Genomic DNA, 17,549 nt, shown 5'->3' on the forward strand with positions numbered 1-17,549 from the left:
CATCAGCACAGGAGAACAGGCAGAAAAAGGAGTTATTTTCTCTTTATTCTGACTGATGCATTACTTACTTGTCCACTGGAGACTGAGGTTTGTGTCCACAATATTTCTCCTCAAATCAAGATTTTAGAAATTACGGATGAGCACTCATCGTACGGGGGTTGTTCTTTAACCGTTGTCTTAAAATGAAACCTCAAATATTTTTTTCTCTGTTTTTTTTTGTGACAACTTTCTGGTTGATTGAACTTCCTGAATTTACTGACATCTATGCTTATTTGCTCTAATATGTGTATTTACTGAGCCAGATGTGCTGGAAACAAACCATTTGGTGGCTTAGGCTTTGTTGATCAGAGGCAGGCTACTCTGGAACAAGGGAGAGAAGCAAAAGATGAAGGAGGTTGAGAGGTGGCTCCTCCTGCATTTTGCAGGTTGGTGCTTGGTAATTTGTCTAAAAAATAATTTAGTGGGGGATGCTGGTGCAGAAGGAGGGACCTGGGACTTTGCTGGGTGTTTCCCTCCCACAGGGCTGGGTTGGAGGGACAGACTGAATAATTCACTGCCCCGTGTGAGGAGCAGGATTGCTGGCTGGGGTTTATCACCTTCCTCTCTCCCTGCCCTTCTTCTCTTCAGCTGAGGGCTGTTCTGCCAAGCTGTGACAGTGAAGGGACCTGAGTGAGCACCAGGACACTCTGAATTCCCAGTTCTGGGCAGAGGGGGATTTATGGTCTGGTGAGACCCCACTGGCCCTGCACTGGGAGAGCTCAGGCTGCTCTCTGGTGTCCCTGGAAGGTGGGTGAGGCTGCACCACAATTACCTGTGAATGCTTTAGAGAAAACAGTGGATTTTCATGAAAGCAAAGCCCCAGCCCCCTGTATCAGCATTGCTTAGGAACATCTTTAATGACAAGAGGGAGAGCACAGGCCTGAGGAAGAGCTCTGGCACCTCCTGCCCTTATCTGTGTGTCGTGGTTTGAGAAGAAGTGAGTTTTTGGGACACTGTGGTCAAACCAATGGGTGCTCAGATTTGAATATTGGCACCTGGGGTGGCCGCTGGGGACATGGGTACACCTCTGAGAACACGGGGTAAAAGCAGAGAACTCAACTCTGTTTCCTGTGGAAGCCTATGGCACAAGGGGGACTCCTCACCCCTTGATGAACTGAGAATTGATTATCTAAAGGGTACTGATGGACTGGGAGTTGGTGATTTGGGGGATAGATGTATTGGAAATTTGATGGGGGGGGGAGGAGGAAATGTTTTTGGAAGGTTTTCATTTTCCCTGTGTGTTTCTTTTTACATATAGTTGTAGGTTAGTTAATAAAGCTTTCTCTTTATTTTTAAGTGGGAGTCTGCTTTGCTTATTCCTGGTCATACATCTCACAGCAGACACCAGGGAGAATGCATTTCCATGGGGGCACTGGCATTGCACCAGCACCAAACCATGACACTGTGACTTCACCCTGTTGGGAAGAGAGAGCCTGTTTTTACCCTGCAGGCCAAAATGCTGCTGTTTGCCAGGTGTTCATGCTGTTTGCCAGGTGTTCATGCTGCTCATCCCTCCCCATGTCCCTGCCCCACAGCAGTGCCACAATCTGCAGCATCTGGGGCAGGGCAGCACAACCTGCTGCAGGAGGAAAGGGGCTTGCACAGCTCAATTTCACTGGGGAAAGGAAATGTCCTCCTGTTGTGGTTTTCACCTCTGCCATGGCAGAGTCAGGCTGTCAGCATGCTCACACCTCCAGTGTGGGCTGTAGGTACACAGGGCAGCCTGGAAAGATCCCTGAATTTGTTGGTCCTGTTTGTAATAAACACATTCTGACCATTCTGACCATCTCATCTTGTCCTTAGGTCAGGAATGACCTTTTTTATACTCTTAATAAAGGAAAGGGAAAGGAGTGTGAGTCAGTGCCAAAGGGACAGATAAAAGTTGTGTCCTTGCAGAAGAGTTTTTTTGAGGTTTTATTTGTTTGCTTGCTTGCTTTTAGTGGGTTTTTTTTTTTTGGCTTTCTATCAGATCAATTTTGCTGCAGTTGATAACACACCAGAAATGCCCTGGGCTGGGTGACTGATCCATGGTAGGGCAGGATGCTCAGCACTGCTCAGGATAACAGTGGCAGCAACCATATCTGACCACCAAAATATGCCTCTGGTGCTGCAAAGGCTGAGCTGCTTCTGGGATCATTCAAAGAGGATGATGATGGTGATAATGATAAAAGGGAAAAAAGATCCCCCAGACTTGACATGCAAAGTCCAAATGGCTGATGGAAATAGCAGTAGTTTTCCAATGAACTCTCATTTCCTTTTTCAGTGATCATATCTCTGCACACTCAAGAACTGGTCATGAGTCACCTTTTCTAGAACCAGTAGATAGATCAGTTTTCTTATTGCTGGGATTGTTTTGGTTTTGTGTGCTGTTTTGGCTCTTGTTTTTTAGATGAGGGGTTTTTTTGGGTTCTTTTTTGTTTTCTTTCTCTTTTTTTCACCTGCATTGATGGAAATTCTTGTGGTGCCACACTGGGAGCTGCACTGGGCACCTTGGGGCTGGGTTGGGAATATCCCAGGGTGTTGGAATGCTGGGGACACAAGACTGTTATAGATGGATAATGAGATGATTGGCTCTCACAATTAAAAGATAACTATTGTGTGAATGTTAAGAGAACCTTTAGTGATGTACAGTTATGTTATTGTAGTTCAGATGCCCTCTGCTCTCCCCACAGTTCCCTTTCCCCCTGCATTGTTGCCATCACACAGCCTGGGCTGTCTGGGACAGGTACAAAGAAGCTGCACAGGTGTCCCTTGCATGGGGCAGTGGGAATGGAAAAGCTTGGGGGTGCTCAGGGGGTGGGCATGGCAACACCTGAGCTCCAATGCAGTGGCAGGAAAGCAGTTTGCACTGATAAATGGCAAAGGAGAGCTGCCTGACAGACTCTGGGAGGGGCCAGGGCTGGCTGATGCAACCCCAGGGGTGTAAAACACTGAGCATCCATCTTGAAGGGAACTGGCCATTGGTGTGCATGAGGGGCAGTTCCCAGGTGTCGGGTCTCTAGGTGCTCAGAGTGACCCCAAGAAAAGTTCCAAAGTTTTTTTTCCCAGCCCAGCGCTTGAAGAAGGAGTCAGAACTCTTCAATTTTTGGTCTTGAAGTTGTTTATTAATTCTTATCTATAAAGTTTTCTTTCTGCCCACCTGAGATCTGCTCAGCAGGGCAGCCACAGGCACTCTGACCGCCGCTGGGGTGGTGTTATCTCTTTATACTACAAACTACATATAACATATTTACACTTAATTCCCAATACCTATCACCTGTGTTAGACAGTGCACTGCTACTCCAAACCAATCCCAAAGTGCCAACATCACTGCAGAAGATGGAGACAAAGAAGAAGAAGAAGAAAGGCTGGACATGCCCAGGTCTCTCCATCTTGTCCCCAAAACCTCCATTCCAAAAATCCTAAAATCTACCTTTTCACCCGGTGATAATTATATTATTATACTATTTAAACTTCTGTGGCTTTCAGGTCCTCATACAAAGCTGGTAATTTGCTCCAGGGGTCACAATCAAACCCACAGGTGTTCTGGGCTGTGTGCCAGGGTCTCTGAGCCCCCTGGCAGGGTCCTGGCAGCTCTGGACACCCAGAGGGATGTGCTGAGTTCTGACACCCAGTGCTGCAGACTTTTCCTTATGGAGTCCTTTGTTGTTTGTTAAGGTTTAATAAACCTTTTTAAATTTTCAAAGTGAGCAGTTGTCTCTCACAAGACAGATGATGGACTTTGGACCTGGTTAACATAAGAGATTTGATAACGCGATGCCTTGGCAAAAACAAAGCGAACTTTGAAAATTAGACTTGGATTGCAAGAATTTGATTAAATCAGATGGGTTTACTGGAAAAAGAAAATCCCAATAAACTCTGCAAGCAAGAGATGTTATGTGCATAGATTTGTGTGGCTTCTGGTGAAACAGAACACCCTGAGGAAGGAAAGGCTCCGAAAAATAAAACTGCTGCACAGTTTGCTCTCTAGAAAGTGTCATCACTGAAACTTTTTAAGGAAAGACTGGCACTTTGTGCCATGGTCTAATGGACACGGTGGTGTTTGGTCATAGGTTGGACTTGATGATCTCAGAGGTCTTTTCCAACCTAATTGATTCTGTGATTCTGTGAAACAGCAATTTCTAAAGCTTGCTTTTTCTCTGGACCTCGTACCCCCCATTTCTCTCCTCTGTCACAGCACAAAAGGCAAAAAGAGTTTCCAGTTGCAGCAGGAGCCTGGCACTGGCTGGGCATGGAAAGTGGCACTGGTTGGGTGGTTCCCATGACACAGTCTGGAGCAGGAAGGGCAGGTAAAGGCACACCTGGAGCCCAGGGAGGACATTTACTGCATCAGGGATGAGCCTGGTGCCGGATAGCAGAGCTTCCCCATGCATCCCCCCACAGAGGGGAGGTTGGTGGGGCGGCTCCAGTGCAGATCTGTCGCAGACATCTTATATGGAAAATCCTTTCCTTAGGATTTTGTCTCCTGAGAAGCTGACAGGCCTCAGGAACAAAATGTAAACAATGGTTATCTGCTGCTGTGGAATGAAACAGGTGCATCTGTGATTGGTCTCATGTGGTTGCTTCTAATTAATGGCCAATCACAGTCAGCTGGCTCAGACTGTGTTTGAGACACAAACCTTTGTTATTCATTCCTTCTATTCTTAGCTTAGCCAGCCTTCTGAGATGAAACCTTTTCTTCAATTCTTTTAGTATAGTTTTAATGTAATATATATAATAAAATAATAAATCAAGCCTTCTGAAACATGGGGTCAGATCTCTGTCTCTTCCTTCAACATAAGACCCCTGTGAACACCGTCACACAGACCAAGGGATGAGCCATGCAGGGGGAGAGGCCAGGCCAGTGCCTGTGCTGGGGACAGCCCCTGCAGAGCCATCACAGCCAAAAGCGAGGGACAGGATGTGTGCTGCACTGGGAGCTGTGTGTCCCCTGTGGTTCCCTCCTCTGACACCAGCTGAGAGCTCTGCACTGGCAGCGCCTTTGCCAGCACTGGGGGGAAGTTTGAACTGCACAAAAATCGGCTTTTGTGATTTCTTCCTTCTGTCTGTGCCATCTGACTGTCAGTTTCTCGGCTGTTTGGGTGGCCTGGAAAGGCCCGGGGTGGCCTTGGGCAGCCCGCGCTCCAAAGGACGAGAAGAGGCTTCAGATCTTTTCTCGGTCTCGGTGTTTATTAATTGTTTATCTAAAAGATTTTCTCTCGGCCCGACAGAGGTCTGCACAGCAGCCAGCCATGAGCACACTGAGAGCCCCCGGGGCGGTCACCTATCTTTATACTCAAAGTTACATATACAATATTTATCATTTTTCCCCAATACCTTTTACCCTTATTAACCAGTGCACTTTTAGTAATAACCAATCCCAAAGTGCCAGCATCACCACAGAAGATGGAGGCCAAGAAGAAGAAGGACAGGACACGCCCCAATTCCTCCATCTTACTTCTTTAGACCCCCCTGTACAGAAATCCTAAACCCTGTGTTTCACACTCTAATTAACTTATCCCTTCACCATTCACCCAGTGAAATCCTCCCATCCTCATACAGGTGTCGTCTCCCGTGCAGGATCAAAGTCCAGCCACCAGACACTTCTGGCAACATTCCAGGACCTCCGAGCCCCCCAAGGGTGGTCTCGGTCACTCTGCACATCAGTCCTGAGGCGCTGAGATCCCACATCTGATGTGCTGTGCCTCTGTGCATCTGGAAACTTTGGTCCAGAAGTGACTCACACTCTTCAACCTCTGCCTACCACAGCCCCAGGTGAACGCAGAAGGTCAAGCCCTCCCTGCATCACTTCTACCAGGAAAATAAAGATGTTAAAATGCTAAATAGGGAAATGTTTCAAGGGAAGGTAAAGGGAGAAGTGAGGATCTGTGTTCATGAGGATGTGTGTTTATGAGGAAGAGGAAAGTGTTGAAATTCACCAGTGAAAATAAGTCAGCCTGGCATTTATTGGTGAACAAAAGCTCACGTGAATTGATTAAAAAAAAAACCAAAGCAACCAGAAATGGGTTGGATATCCTAACTGGTTTCACTGTTTTCACTTGAAATCTGCTTCACAATGATCATGTAGATAAATTGCCACCAGCAGCACAGTCCAAACCTGGGGTGAGCCTTCAAATGTAAACTCTGGGAAACCTTTACCTTTTTGAAACAGAGTGCTTTTTCTGCTGTGCCCACGTCTTTGTGGGAGGTCTTTTCTCTCTCTATTTTTAAATTTTTTTAAAATCTTTATTTTATTTTTTTTTTTGAAAGCCAGTGGGGAATGCTGACAGGTTAGGATCCCTGTCCCTGGCAGGCAGGTGGCACCCACTTCCCTTTCCCTGGGGAAGGCAGATTGGGTGTCCAGGGAGCCTTTCCTTGGGCAGGCCAGCAGGAGCTGAGCATCTCAAACCAGGGGAGCTCACTGCAGGGCTCCCATTTCCTACACTGGGCTCTGCCTAGCAAGGGAGGTGGAAAAGGCTCTGCCTCTACTGAAAACTCCCTGCTGTGACTGAAACAGATGTCTCTGATGTGAGAGGTGAGAACAGAAGAATCTTTAAAAACAAAAGAAAGTGCCCACCAGACTCCAAATGTGTGTATCTGGAACAGTTTTGTTGTATTTGTTGTTGTATTTGAGCTGGGAGTGCTGGAGACCATCCCTCCCCCCAGGAGTCAGGAGGTGAAATCATCCCTTGCTGCTCTGTGCCTACCAAAAATATCATCTGCTCTTCCCAAAGGGGCAGAACTCACCATTTGAGTCTAGCCAAGTGGCAAAAGAGAGAATTCCAGTCCTGTTATTTAAAGGCACTTTGAATGTCACCCAGTTTATTTCAGCCTTTAACATGTTTCAAAGTTCTGTTTCTTTCAAAACAAAACAGAAGCCAAAGCCCCTCCCTGTGACGGTGTTGACAGGGGTCTGAGGATGAGGGAAGAGAGGAGGATCTGACTCCATGTTTCAGAAGGCTTGATTTATTATTTTATGATATATATTGTATTAAAACTATACTAAAAGAATAGAAGAAAGGATTTCCTCAGAAGGCTAGCTAAGAATAGAATGGGAAAGAATGATAACAAAGGTTTGTGGTTTGGACAGAGAGTCTGAGCCAGCTGACTGTGACTGGCTATTAATTAGAAACAACCACATGAGACCAACCCCAGATGCACCTGTTGCATCCCACAGCAGCAGATAACCATTGCTTGCATTTTGTTGCTGAGGGCTCCCAGCTTCCCAGGAGGAAAAATCCTAAGGAAAGGCTTTTCCCTAAAAGATGTCTGCCACACCTCCCTCTCTAAAATCACGAAAGGCCTGTGAATGAAGCCATGAATTGAGATGGAACCTCAAGTGCAGGGGCAGAGAGCAGAGATGCCCTGGTGGGTGTGCAGCCCCCAGACACAGAGCCTGCTCTGGCCCCTGGGCACCCCAGCCTGGCATGGTCAGTGTCCAGAATGTGCCAGCAAGCAGCCTGGGAGTATAAAATAAAGGATTTAATTATCCCTGATTGCTCAGTTGTCAGTGGGGAGTATAAATGTGTTGGGGTATCAGCTGCATTCTTCCATTCAGCAGAATAATCAGCAAGGAAAGGAAGTGAGCAGCAATAAAAGATGTAACTGTTAAATGACAGCGTAAACAAGATTCTCTTCCTGCCCCAAGATCACTCCTGGCTTTCTGCCCACACTGGCTGCTGAGAAAATGCCTGTGGCTGCCACAGAGCCAGATCAGCTCAGGCAGCTCCTTTCCTTCTGCCACAGGGCTCTTCTCAGGAAAAACAGGTAATAAATGACCTTTGTGGCAGGCAGAAGTGTAAATGCAGGGACGTCATGCAGCAGGTGCAGCAATGCAGAGCTGGTGGTGTGCTGGGAACATGGCACAGAGCCTCTGCTGTGGCACTGGGAACAGCTGCTCCTTTGGTCCCCAGGCACTGCAAGGTGACTTTTGGGGAAATGTGGTGCTTCTGGAGCTGTTTTTATACAGCAACACAGAGCAAGGGTTTAACTGTGGGCTGTGGTACCCACCAAGGGCTAAAGACTTGGAGAATTGCTCTTGCAATTTTGAGGCTGATGGAAGTCAGGCCTGAAATATCTGTGCCAGATTTTTACTGAGCCAAAGCAGGGAGCCTGGCTGGAAAGCCAAGGGCCAGAAAGGTAGAATTAGAGAGTGCTTGCCTTGGTAGGAAAATGTTAGCAGGCAGAAGTGGGATTTAGAAGTTAGCAATGCAAAGCTGCTGGCAGCCTGTGCTGTGTTTCTGATGGACAGGGCTGCAGATGCTGCAGCCTTTCAGCACGTTGAGGAATGAGGAACATCCATGTCAGCCTGGTGCCAGACTGTCCCTGGGGCACAAGGGACAGCTCATCCCCTTGGAGTGACACAGTGATGGCTCTGAGCTTCATTCAGAAACTGAGAGATTGCTTCTGCTTCAAGCTAACGATAATGAGCCACCCCAGTTTTCACTTCCCCAGCAGTGCCCTCTTTTTCTGCCTTAGATGAAAATGTTTTTGAAGTATGTCACAGCTTTTTGGTAGCAGCTTTCACACTTTTCCCCCACACCTGACATTCAGCTGAACTCTCATTTTTCAGTCAGACGCCCCGGCTGACACAGGGTTCGTTGTTGAAATGTAACAACAAAAGCAAATGGAAAGCCCCAAGCAAGAGATCTGCTGTGAGGTGTTAGCAGAGCTTTGTGAGCACCAACATGAAAGTCAGAGGGAGGTTTGGATGTGTACCTGCACCCTGTGTGTGTGTCCTCCCTGTCCTCCAGTGCTGCAGCTGCTCTGGTTCCTCCTGGTTGTGTAACAAATCCATTCGGGGTTTTTGACAGGTGTGACACTGGCTGCACCCAGCTTTGTCATAGAATCACAGAATTATTGTAATGTAGAAGCTGCCAGTGCAAGATGTTTGTGCTGCCTGTGTCCTGCAGCTGCTGCGGGGTGGCATGGCCTGACCAGGGCAGGGTGAAGTCATGCAGGTTGGGAGTCTGAGAGGTGGAGTCTGAGAGATGGAGATTCCAGCCCTTCTCACACCTGTGCCCTCCTCACCTGGCAAGCCCATGTTGGTGTTGTCCAGCCTTGGCTGCAGAGCAATGAAAGGCAGAGTGCATCTGTGCTATGAAGGTTCAATTGCACATACTCGAAAGCTGGCGGATGTGGTGAGAGGTTTCTGCAGCAAGATAAAGCAAGCCAGGCATGGCCTGCACTGCCTGGATGGTCATGGTCTGCCTTCCAGGCAGTGGTGGAACAATCAGCACCCTCTTGGCAAGTGCTCGGATCCCCCTGGTCTCCCAGAGGTTGCTGAGCCCACCAGAAATACCTGTATACACTGAAACGCCTGTATACACTGAAATACCTGTATATCAATCACTGAAATACCTGTATACACTGAAATACCTGTATATCAATCAGTGAAATACCTGTATATCACTGAAATACATGTATATCAATCAGTGAAATACCTGTATAGAATGAAATATCTGTATATCAGTCACTGAAATACCTGTATATCACTGAAATACCTGTATATCACTGAAATACCTGTATATCAATCACTGAAATACCTGTATACACTGAAATACCTGTATATCACGGAAAGACATGTATATCAATCACTGAAATACCTGTATATCACAGAAATACCGTGTATCATTGAAATATCTGTGTATCACTGAAATACTTGTATATCATTGAAATACCTGTATATCAGTCACTGAACTACCTGTATGTCACTGAAATACCTGTATATCACTGAAATACCTGTATATGAATAATTGACATACCTATATATCACTGAAATACCTGTATACATTGAAATAAACACCTGTATATCAGTCACTGAAATACCTGTATATCACTGAAATACCTGTATATCACTGAAATACCTGTATACACTGAAACACCTGTATATCAATCACTGGAATACCTGTATATCACTAAAACACCTGTACATCACTGAAATATCTGTATATCACTGAAATACCTGTATATCAATCACTGAAATACCTGAATACACTGAAATACCTGTATATCACTGAAATACCTGTATATCAATCACTGAAATACCTGTATATCAATCACTGAAATATCTGTATATCACTGAAATACCTGTATACACTGAAATACCTGTATATCACTGAAAGACATGTATATCAATCACTGAAATACTTGTACATCACTGAAATACCTGTGTATCACTGAAATACCTGTATATCAATCACTGAAATACCTGTATACACTGAAATACCTGTATACACTGAAACACCTGTATATCAATCACTGAAATACCTGTATATCACTAAAACACCTGCACATCACTGAAATACCTGTATATCACTGAAATACCTGTATATCAATCACTAAAATACCTGTATATCACTGAAATACCTGTATATCAATCACTGAAATACCTGTATATCACTGAAATACCTGTATACACTGAAATACCTGTATATCACTGAAAGACATGTATATCAATCACTGAAATATTGTACATCACTGAAATACCTGTGTATCACTGAAATACCTGTATATCAATCACTGAAATACCTGTATACACTGAAACACCTGTATATCACTGAAAGACATGTATATCAATCACTGAAATACCTGTATAGACTGAAATATCTGTATATCAATCACTGAAATACCTGTATATCACTGAAATACCGTGTATCCTTGAAATATCTGTGTATCACTGAAATACTTGTATATCATTGAAATACCTGTATATCAATCACTGAAATACCTGTATATCACTGAAATACCTGTATACACTGAAATACCTGTATATCACTGAAATACCTGTGTATCAGTCACTGAAATACCTGTATATCACTAAAACACCTGTACATCACCGAAATACCTGTATATCACTGAAATACCTGTATATCACCGAAACACCTGTATATCAATCACTAAAATACCTCTATACACTGAAATACCTGTATATCACTGAAACACCTGTATACACTGAAATACCTGTATACACTGAAATACCTTTATATCACTGAAATACCTGTATACACTGAAACACCTGTATACACTGAAATACCTGTATATCACTGAAATACCTGTATATCACTGAAATGCCTGTATACCACTGCCTTCTCACTGCTAAAATCTTCTCTTATTTCTTCTCTGCATGGGCGGGAGAGCTTGACCAAGTGGGTGATGAATTTGGAGGACACTCTTTCTACTAAATCAGCCCGAAAGCTGCAGATGGGAAAAGCAAAAGAGTGAATAAATAGAACGGTAGAAACCAGTTTTCTAGCTGGGGAACTTGAGGGACTTTCTTGGTCCTTGTGAAAAATGCGTCTTTTATGATTGGCTTTTCGCAAATATTAAAATTAATATTATATGTATTGTGTTAGAAAGCAATGCTGTATTAATTTTCTTAAGTACTGTGTTAAATATAGTTTTAGGTTATAAAAATTGTTTAAATAGAAACTGTGCTATGAAAGATGCTTTGTTTAACGGAAAGGACTTGCAGTGAGATAGCAGCCACGGGACACCTAGATCTTTCAGAGAAAAAGAATTTATTGCTCTCTTATCAGAAGAAACGAACTTCTTCCCGCCTCGAAGGTGCTATTAGGATTAGAGGGAAGAAGTTGATAAAGACCAGATGGAATCCTGTGTTTGAATGGAATTTATGCATCATGTATGAAGTGTATGAATATGCAACGGGCTGTTGTTCTTAAGGGTTAATCCTTTGCTGGCAGGGGTCCTTTTTCGGGCTAGTGATGCCCAGAAAAACGCACCCAGACGTCGGTAACTCTTTGCTTTTATTGTCTCATATTGTCCTAACCATTTTATTACTATTAAACTTTTTAAAAAATTAAAAACAAGTGATTGGCGTTTTTCACAGTCCTTGTGCCACATATTTCAGCCCCAGCACTCCTGAATCCCCTGCCTGAATGGTGAAGCACAGAGGTTTTGGAGGCTCTGCAGGGAGGAAGCCTGGCTGCCCCAGGCCAGGCACTCACGGTGAGTATCTCAGGGCTGCCAGAGGAAGGGGTGGCACTGGAAGCTATGTGGCTGAGCAGAGCGTGCTCGGAAGTGCTTTGTTTACAGCCTGCTTTGCATCTCCCCCACCCTTTGTGTCAGCGGTTGGTGGAGTAGAAGTGGTTTTTTCTTGCCCATTTTAAACAGCAGTTTGGTTTGTGCAGAGCTTTTGCCTCTGAGGAGCTCTCACGCGTGCTGGTGAGACCAGAGGTACAGAATAAACACGCTGGCAATCAGGTGATCTCTCAAATCACCCCGCAGGTCCTGTACTGCGGGGAGAATGTTAACGCTCTGTTAGCTTTCCTGGGGAACAACCCATCAGGTCACAGAGTGCAGATGTCATTCAGCAAATGCAGGAGAGCCAGCTGCAGCAGCAGCAGGGCTGGGGACGCAGGGTGTGACCCTGGGCTGAGCCTGCCGCACAAAATCCATCTCTGCACCCCTCGTCGCTGTTTTGATCTGTTCAAAGAAAATGCGAGTGTAGAAAAGGGGAGATGAACCAACCTCCTTAGGAGGTCTTTGCAGCCAGAGCCTCTCCTCCTTTCCCTTTCTCCTCCTTTCACTTCCCATTGTGTAGTGAGCAAAGGAAAGATTCTGCTTTCACATTTTGGCGTTACCGAGCAGATATCCCCATTTCTGTCTGACTCTCTGGCAGCATGCTGAGAATCCTGCATCCCCGGGGAGGCTGGCAGGGTTTTGCTGCTGTCCTGTGCACTGAGCAGCCACTGCCCAGGTGGATGGAGGGCTCTGCTCAACCATTGTCTGCAGCAGGGGGTTCCTCCTTTTGCCATTGCCTTGAACAGGAGGAGACACAAAGGCAGGGCCGGCTGTAGGAGCTGTAGGGATGTTTCTGTGGCAGCAGCACATGGACAGCAGCTGTCCTAGGGTGACTTTATGACACTTGTATCCCCAGTCATCTGTCCTGATTAGGCTGGATATCAAGTTCTGCACCTCTAAGACTGGTTCTGAAAGTGAAGGGGAATAAAAAAAGCGTGCAGTGTGTTTGCAGAAACTGCACTTGCTGCTCTGCATTCCCTCTCACAGGCTGTTCTCTGCAGCACAGACAGAAAGAAAGAACTCTCCTTTGCTTTTTAGTTAGTTTTTTTTTTAGCTAACTGAAGCAGAGAAATTCCCCAGACTGTGATTTTTCTTTTTCTTGAAACTGATCAGCCTGCTCTGGACTGCAAACCCAGAACACCAGGAGCTCACACCTGTGGCCCACCAGGGCTGGGACGCTGCATTTCCAGCACAGAAGGGACTGATAGGAGACTGAGTGAGCCAAGTTACACCCCACCAAAAAAGCTTTCTGAATTTGCCATCCCTTCAGAACAACAAGAAATTTTATTGTGTAGTATTATTATTTTTAATATACTTGTGAATGATTTCCTTGTTAAATAAACAGGTTTTTTTTTTACTTTTCTCCAAAGAAATCTTTTCCTGAACCAGCTGGAAAAAGGGTCACTTAAATCTGCTTTCTAGAAAAACCCTGTTGGAAGTTTCATCCCAAATTTGCCCTAAACCAAACCAAATCCATCAGCCCAGCTTGGGGTTAGAAGGTGTGAGTGGAGGTGTGTGCATGGTGCAGCCCAGCTCAGGGTGTGTGGTCTGAAGCTGCTGAGTGGTTTCATCTACTTTTTAGGTGTTTGTGGTAAAATTACCACAGGGTGGGACACTCTGCTCTGCCTTAAAATAATCCCAGTCCCAGTTAGAGGTCGTACCCACTGCCCCTGGCTTGAACAACAGGGAGCTGTCCCTCCTGGACAGGCAGCACAGCAGGTCCTCTACCACCCCATCTCCCCCCTTTTCCATTTAAATCATTAAAAAACCTGAATTCCATGCTAGAGACACAACTTTATTTAGATTGATTTCTTTGGAACAGATTTGCTACCACTTTGCACTATAAGACTGAATAGAGTCCTAATACAGAGTCCTTGTTCCCATTGCCCTGCACCAACTCTTTGATTTTAATGCCATTTGACTCAAACATTTTGACTTAACACAAGTTTTCCCTCAGTACAAGCAATTGCAATTTCTTCTGACATGGTGTTGTAATGATGGTCATTTTGTAGCTGTTACATTGCTGTAAAGTTCTTTAAAGCAAGCTAAATATGCCTTTTATGGGATTGTGCATTATTGGCAACTAAAAACCAGTAAGATTGTGACTTACAGAAACACCACCCTTTCTTTTTCTGCATGCTTTCACTCTGATTTTTTAAGAAGTTTGTTGACATTTGGAATAGCCTATTTCTTTGTCACAGCTGCACAAGCACTGATCCAAGGTGGGGATGAGAGACAAAACCCAATCCTTTACCAGTGCCTGCGCTTCTTTTGGGTTTCATGGGAAAATGAAAGATGGGGATTTTTGGCAGGGGAAATCTACGCTACCCTTTTACGCAAATTTGCATTAAGGCAGAGATTTGTCAACGGCAATCTAGATCCTTAGATCAGAACCTGGACTGCTGTGGTTATCTGATTCAGAGCTGAATCATGTATCTGAATGTTTCCCATTAGTACAATGTCCCTCCACCCCACTCTTATAAAAAGCAAGTGTGAAACCCTGCTAGTGAGTCCCAGTTGAACTCAGCAAATATAAAATGCGTGCTGTATGTGTTTTGTGTTAACGTGTTACAAGTGAGAGCTGAATTTCAGCTCCTTCACCGGCCTCAGATTTGGACTTTGCTAGCTTGGGAGATGCTTCCTTAAATTCCTGGTTGACAAAGTAGTAACAAATGGCATCCAGGCAGCAGTTTGTGTTGGCCAGGATGGAGGCGAAGTGCACGAAGTTGTTGACGCTCTGTATTGCCGAGCAGTCGGAGCTGACGGAGTCCAGGACGAAGCGGAGCAGATGCCCGAGATAAAGAGGTAAAAAGCAGATGATGAACACAGCCATGTTTGCAGACACAATGTAGACAGCTTTCCTGGTCAGCATTTCATTGCAACAGTTGTCAGTCTTCTTCCTCCTGAGCTCTGCAATGATTTTTATGGAGCAGTAACTCAAGATGAGCAGCGGTATGAAAAACCCCGCAATAATGGTACACAGTGTGATCACCGAGGGTGTCACAGAAGATTTTTCAAAGCAAAAATCGTCTTCTCTTCGGTCCTCAAAGCTTTTAATGAGAGAAGTCTCACAGATGATGACTGTCCAGAGGACTCCAGAGGCAAAAGCTGCCATCAGTGGAGACCTGAGTGCCTTGGATCTCAAAGGGTACTTGATTGCAAGGTACCTGTCAGCAGCAATGAGGGTGATGATGCCGATGCTCATGAAGCGGTTTGTGAAATAGCCACCTTCCAGAACCAGGCACCAGCCACCCACCTTCAGGCGCTGGAACTGGGACAGAGTTTTGAACGGCAAGGTGAAGAGCAGCAAGCAGTCAGCCACAGCCAAGTTGACCATGTACACTCTGGTTTCTGTCCATTTGCCAAGTTTGTAACAGAACACCCACAGCGCCAACACGTTCAGCACAATGCCCAAAACCAGAACTGGGATGTAAACACACAGCTGGAAAACTGAGAATATTTCATAGGCTGTGATATTGCAGCTGCTGTGGTTCATTTTGGGAGTATCAAAACGTACAGTTTGTGCAAAAGCAAATGAAGCCTTTTACAAGGGAGGTTCTGGACTGAATCAGTGATTAATTCTAATTGAGAGAGTTCAGGGTTTTGCCACCTTTTGCCTGATGCAGGGTACCTAGTGGGAAGAAGAAGGACAGGGACACAAGCCTGATCAGTTGTGAAGGAGAGAAAAACTTAAGATTCTCCCTGGGCCCTGTGTGGGGAAGACTGTTCCTGGAGGGTGGGAGGGAGAAGGGCTTGGGCCCCTGTTTTGGGGAAGACTTGGATCAGGCAGCAGCAGATATCCTGCAGCAAGGAGTTATGTGAGCCATTGCAAACATTTGAGAATGGGAAGGGGATCCCTAAACCCAGCTCTCATCCCTTCCCTTATAGCAGGGCTCAGTGGAAGCCAGCCAGTGACCTCACAGCTTAAAATGTCCCAGATGTGCAGCAGAAGGAAAGCTTTCCTTTCCCTCAGTCCTGAGATGTCTCTGCATCCCTTCTCATTAGTGACACGAGCAATTATTGGTGTATCTCTTATTAGTGTATCTCTCACTGGTTTCAGCTGCCTTCAAATTCTGTACTCAGAGGGCTGCACTGAGAATCGGAGTGCTGGGTCTGCTCGCTGCCTTTCCAGGATTGTCAAAGCTGCTCTTTATCTCAAAAGCATTGCAGCCACTGTTCCAAGACAAAACAAACTCACCTATGCCATGTCAGGAATGTGATGTGGAAGAGGTGAGCTATGTTTGGTCTAGCAGATGGTTTTATTACCTTGGATCTAAGGGTAATATTGCTGTTTGCCCTCCAGCTTTGGAGAAGTTAATGCAGAAGCACGTTCCACATGCAACTGTTCATGGACAGAAAAATCCCAAGATGTCTGACATGTTTTTGGGTTTTCCCTGCAGGGGGAACGTGGCTCCGTGGGGGAAGGTCCATGGGTCTCAAAAGCATCCCCAGCGAGCAAACCATAAGGGAGTGCTGCAGCATTTATGTGCATCTGTGGGTCTTTATTAGCTTTGAAAATCTAGAGGAATCACAGAATCACACCAGGACACCTCTGAAGAGGTGAGGGAATGTGGTACAGCAGACACCTGCAGCAGCTCTGTCCTCTGGACATGAGAAATGCGTTACGAGCCCATAAGATAAAAGGGAAGATCGTAACAGGGAGACCTAGAAAAGATCTAGCAAAGGCTGAGACAGCCCTCAAGCACCCCAAAATGTGTCAGATGTGGTCAGTATCAATATGAACATTTGAAAATATATTGGCTTCAGCCCTCTCTTTCTCTATCTCTATTCTGGTGTCCCACCACTGCTGGGAAAAGTGAAGCCTTGCAGAATTCAAATAACCGTGTGAGTAAATAGCCAGGAGAAATTACCTGTTCTCTTGCTGTCCTCGGAGAGAGTGAGTTCCTCCAGCCCAGCTGTGGAGTGCTGTGCAGGCAGGACGAGCAGTGCTCCTTGCACATGACCAGTCAGGTGTCCTCTGATCACAATTTCTGGTGGCTGTGAGAGCAGCAACGCTGGCCGAGAAAGCACCCGCGGTGCTCCTGAACAAAGGGCACAGCTTCCTCTGTCATCACCATTGGTGTGGCTTGTACCACCTCCTGCTGACTGAGGAGCCTGCAATAGCCCTGCAGGGAGGTGAGAGGCTTGTCTGCCCTGCATCCCCGCAGCAGCTCCTCTGGAGGTGGAATAGCTTTGGCTTTTTCCTTTGCTTTACCTTCCATTGCTTGATGTCTCACTGGGCAATGCCAGTTGACCCCCCTCGCCCAACAGACTGCTTGGAGGGCACCCATTGCCCTGGAATGTCCTGAGGTCTTCTCTCTGCCTTCCTGAGTGCCACCCCTGCTGGGATTGGAGCAGGAGTGGCTTCTGTTGTCACACTGCCTGAGCCCTGGGACAGAACAGCCCCAAAAGCCCTGCAGCTGTTGGAGAGGTGAGGGCAGTGGTTTCCAGGCAGTTTTGTGATTATTATAAAGCGTTTCACTCTGAAT

The 17,549-nt window shown here is 45.8% G+C and overlaps 1 protein-coding gene across 1 annotated transcript; it reads right to left on the reverse strand.

Annotated features, from left to right (window-relative positions):
• Positions 1–14,620: 14,620 nt before the first annotated feature.
• On the reverse strand, positions 14,621–17,220 carry LOC131087650 (G-protein coupled receptor 35-like). Its single transcript, XM_058031438.1, has 2 exons — positions 16,931–17,220; positions 14,621–15,581 (listed from the first exon to the last, which is right to left on the reverse strand). Exons 1-2 carry the CDS (start codon positions 17,218–17,220, stop codon positions 14,621–14,623), a joined length of 1,251 nt encoding a protein of 416 aa, XP_057887421.1.
• Between the last annotated feature and the right edge of the window lie 329 nt (positions 17,221–17,549).

This window comes from Melospiza georgiana, chromosome 10 (genome assembly GCF_028018845.1).
Source record: "Melospiza georgiana isolate bMelGeo1 chromosome 10, bMelGeo1.pri, whole genome shotgun sequence".
Taxonomy (NCBI): domain Eukaryota; kingdom Metazoa; phylum Chordata; class Aves; order Passeriformes; family Passerellidae; genus Melospiza; species Melospiza georgiana.

Coding starts and splice junctions, on each gene's coding strand:
- LOC131087650 (XM_058031438.1), bottom strand. CDS start 17,220: ATGCAGGGCAGACAAGCCTCTCACCTCCCTGCAGGGCTATTGCAGGCT. Junction 15,582..16,930: donor GAGGACAGCAAGAGAACAGG/TAATTTCTCCTG, acceptor TGCTTTTGCACA/AACTGTACGTTTTGATACTC.